At 40.2% G+C, this 3270-nt stretch overlaps 1 protein-coding gene across 1 annotated transcript; it reads right to left on the reverse strand.

Moving 5' to 3' along the window:
• Positions 1-378: 378 nt before the first annotated feature.
• LOC134624604 (tripartite motif-containing protein 16-like) lies at positions 379-3270 on the reverse strand. Its single transcript, XM_063469607.1, has one exon. The coding sequence runs from the start codon at positions 3226-3228 to the stop codon at positions 1552-1554; it is 1677 nt and encodes a 558-aa protein (XP_063325677.1). The 5' UTR covers positions 3229-3270; the 3' UTR covers positions 379-1551.

Here is a 3270-nt window from a genome sequence, read left to right on the forward strand (position 1 = left end):
AAGCAACAAGTGCCACACATTTATGGGAACTTTTGGCTTTACCTTTGGCTGGTAGTGTATATATGAGGACACTTTTTGCTACAGCATCAAAAACTACAGCAGATTCTTATGGATATTTTGAATTTGTCCACAAATTCTTTGTATGATAATAAAAACATTATAATGGATGTCCTTATTGTTCTATATTAGGTATATATGTGGGAAGAAAACAGTTCAAATGAGGTGCCTGAATATTATTCATTTACATTATTCATTATACAGTAAAAAAAGATAAATGAAATAGACATAAATCACATGTTTATTCTTGTGGGGAAAAATGAAATGTGTTACAGACATACATACATTAAAATACATTAAATACATTAAATATATTAAAATACATTAAAATCACTAGTGTCTTATAATTCGTGTCAAAAACATTCCTGATGACATGATACACAGTATGTGTTTAATACACTGTTAATGTTCTGATTTGATGACAGATTTCACCAGGTGCAGGACAGACACATTTCTGAAATTCTGATACAGATTACCATGATTAATGACACAATGCACTTTATTATTTAGGCTTTAATCAGCCTGAAAACATATCAGAATGCAAAACATGTGGACAATCTGAGCTGAGCTACCTTAACCTACACTCCATCCCTTTTAGCAGGATGAAGGTGCATCTCTTGTGTTATTAATCAGTTTTCAGGTTCATCGTGACTTGCTGAGCACAGAAATGCATTATTAAAGTCTATTTGTCAATTTTATGGTCAAGGTCAGTTTTGGGATTTTTATGGTCATTCCATTGTATAATTCTGTCACATGTTTGCTACACATTTTACTTTTGTATCTTCCCTCATTTCAAACACCACAAAGTCAAAAGCTACTATTTCCACGCAGAAAGAATCAAAATTGTGTGAGTGCACAATAAATATTTCCATGTACAGCCAAACATTCCAAGTTTTAAAACAGAAACTGTTCAAACTTAACCCACTCTGTCTCTGTACAGCAGCTGCACATTCAGTCAGATTAAACTATTTAAAGGACTCAGCTTAGGGCAAATAAACATTTCTATTCTCCACAATATGTAGGTCCGTGTTATTTGTTTTTATATTTAAAAAGTTTAAATGTACTTTGTTTACATTATATACGCAGTATGATTCGGAGGCATGTCATATATTTTCATTGCTATGCAGATGTAACCCATCTTTATCTATCCACAGCACTAGATGGCAAAAACAATTAATTAACTGCAGGAATGCCTTAAAGACATAAAGACATGGATGACCTTGAATTTCTTGGTTCTGAATTGAGATGAAAAAGATGTGGCACAATGTCTCAACTTCATTGGAATTGAGGTTGTGCCATGGTTATCAGCCATAAGAACAAATTCAGATTTATATTGATGTAATGTATATAAATGTAAGTACAGTTTGAATCAGTGCAATATTATTTTCACACATCAATGGACCACTGAACTTCTCAGCTTCTAAAATGTAAAGCCTCATTTAGAAACTACACAAGTACATATAATGGTCAGGAATCAACATGAACCTGTCTTCTCTATTTGACTTTAATCAACTCTGCAGTGTCTCCATCAGAGTGACAAAACCGAATTCCAGCATAGAGCGGCTGAGTGAATGTGGTCTGGACTCTGTGGAGGAGAGTCATGGTTTCAGAGACGCTGTAGAAAGACAGAATACCTGCTCTGTGATCCAGGTACACTCCTACTCTGGAGGACCGAGGACCTGAGAGGACAGTTTGGACTTTGTTGTGCCAAAATTTATAACTGTTTGCGTCACAACGTAATGCCCAAGATTTGTCATTGTATCCAAGAAAACAATCATTTAGGCCCATTTTTCTGCTGATATTCTTCAATGTGACTGCTACACAAACACCTCTCCCTCTCCACTCCACCTCCCAGTAACAACATTCAGTCAGACTCTCTCTACTCAGGACCTGATAACATCCAGTGAATCTGTCTGGATGATCAAAATAAAATTGTTGTTGGTTCATAAATGTTACTTTTCTGTTCCCCTCAGATAATAACAGATGTGTGTATGCTGTGTTTGGATCCAGTGTGATTTCACATGCATATTTTAAGAATCCAGCTCTGGTCTTTGGCTCTGGTGGTGACAGTAAAACATCCACTTCAGTGACTGTCAGTGAGATGTTTGTCCATTCCTCTCTCAGAATGTCCTGTAGTTTATCTCTGGTCTTTGACACAGCTGCTGTCACATCCTCAAAGTACCTCAGAGGACGAATATTGATGCTGGATGAGTGTGTAGACTCACTGAGTGCTGACAGTGAGGGGTAGTTGTGTAGAAACTGGTTGTGATCCTCTGTGTGTGAGAGCTGCTCCAGCTCGCCGTCTTTCCTCTTCAGCTCAGCGATCTCCTGCTCCAGCTTCTCCTGAAACTCTTTGACTCGACTCACTTCAATTTCCTGCTGGGATCTGACCTGCTGCTTCACATCAGAGCTTCTTTTCTGGATGAGACGGATCAGCTCAGTGAACATCTTCTCACTGTCCTCCACTGCTTTATCAGCAGAGCCATTGATGGCCTCCACCTCCTGTTGAAGCAGCTTCACATCTTTCTCTCGCTCCTGGATTCTCTGCTGGATGTTTAGTCGTCTCACCTCGAGCTCCTTCTGCTTCTCAGTCCTTTCTGCTGCAGCTGGGACTGTTTCATGGCCTTTATGTTCATCCATCAAGCAGAGATAACAGATACTCTGCTGATCAGTACGACAGAAAATCTTCATCACCTCATCATGACGAGAGCAGATGTTCTCCTGGAGCTTCTTGCAGGGGGCCACCAGCTTGTGTTTCTTTAATGGAGCTGCATCATAGTGAGGTTGGAGGTGTTTCTCACAGTACGAGATCACACACACCAGACAGGACTTGATGGCTTTCAGCTTCCTCCCAGTGCAGACATCACAGGCCACATCTTCAGGTCCAGCATAGCAGTGATCAGCTGGAGCAGCTTGGAGTCCAGTCTTCTTCAGCTGCTCCACCAACTCAGCTAACATGATGTTTTTCTCCAGGACAGGCCTCGGTGTGAACGTCTTCCTGCACTGAGGGCAGCTGTGGATTCCCTTCCTGTCCTCTTCATCAAAGTGTGCTTTAATACAGTTCCTGCAGTAGCTGTGTCCACAGGGAATAGTCACCGGATCCTTCAGTAGATCCAAACAGATGGAACAAGAGAAGGTTTCTTGGTCCAGCTGAACTCCTTTCTGCGCCATTTCTCCTCTCAGTGTCAGTGACTGTGTGAGTTTCTCTTCCTT

This window comes from Pelmatolapia mariae, linkage group LG3_W (genome assembly GCF_036321145.2).
Source record: "Pelmatolapia mariae isolate MD_Pm_ZW linkage group LG3_W, Pm_UMD_F_2, whole genome shotgun sequence".
Taxonomy (NCBI): Eukaryota; Metazoa; Chordata; class Actinopteri; order Cichliformes; family Cichlidae; genus Pelmatolapia; species Pelmatolapia mariae.

Bases quoted from the DNA above. Each gene is read 5' to 3' on its own strand.
- LOC134624604 (XM_063469607.1), bottom strand. From the start codon at position 3,228: ATGGCGCAGAAAGGAGTTCAGCTGGACCAAGAAACCTTCTCTTGTTCC.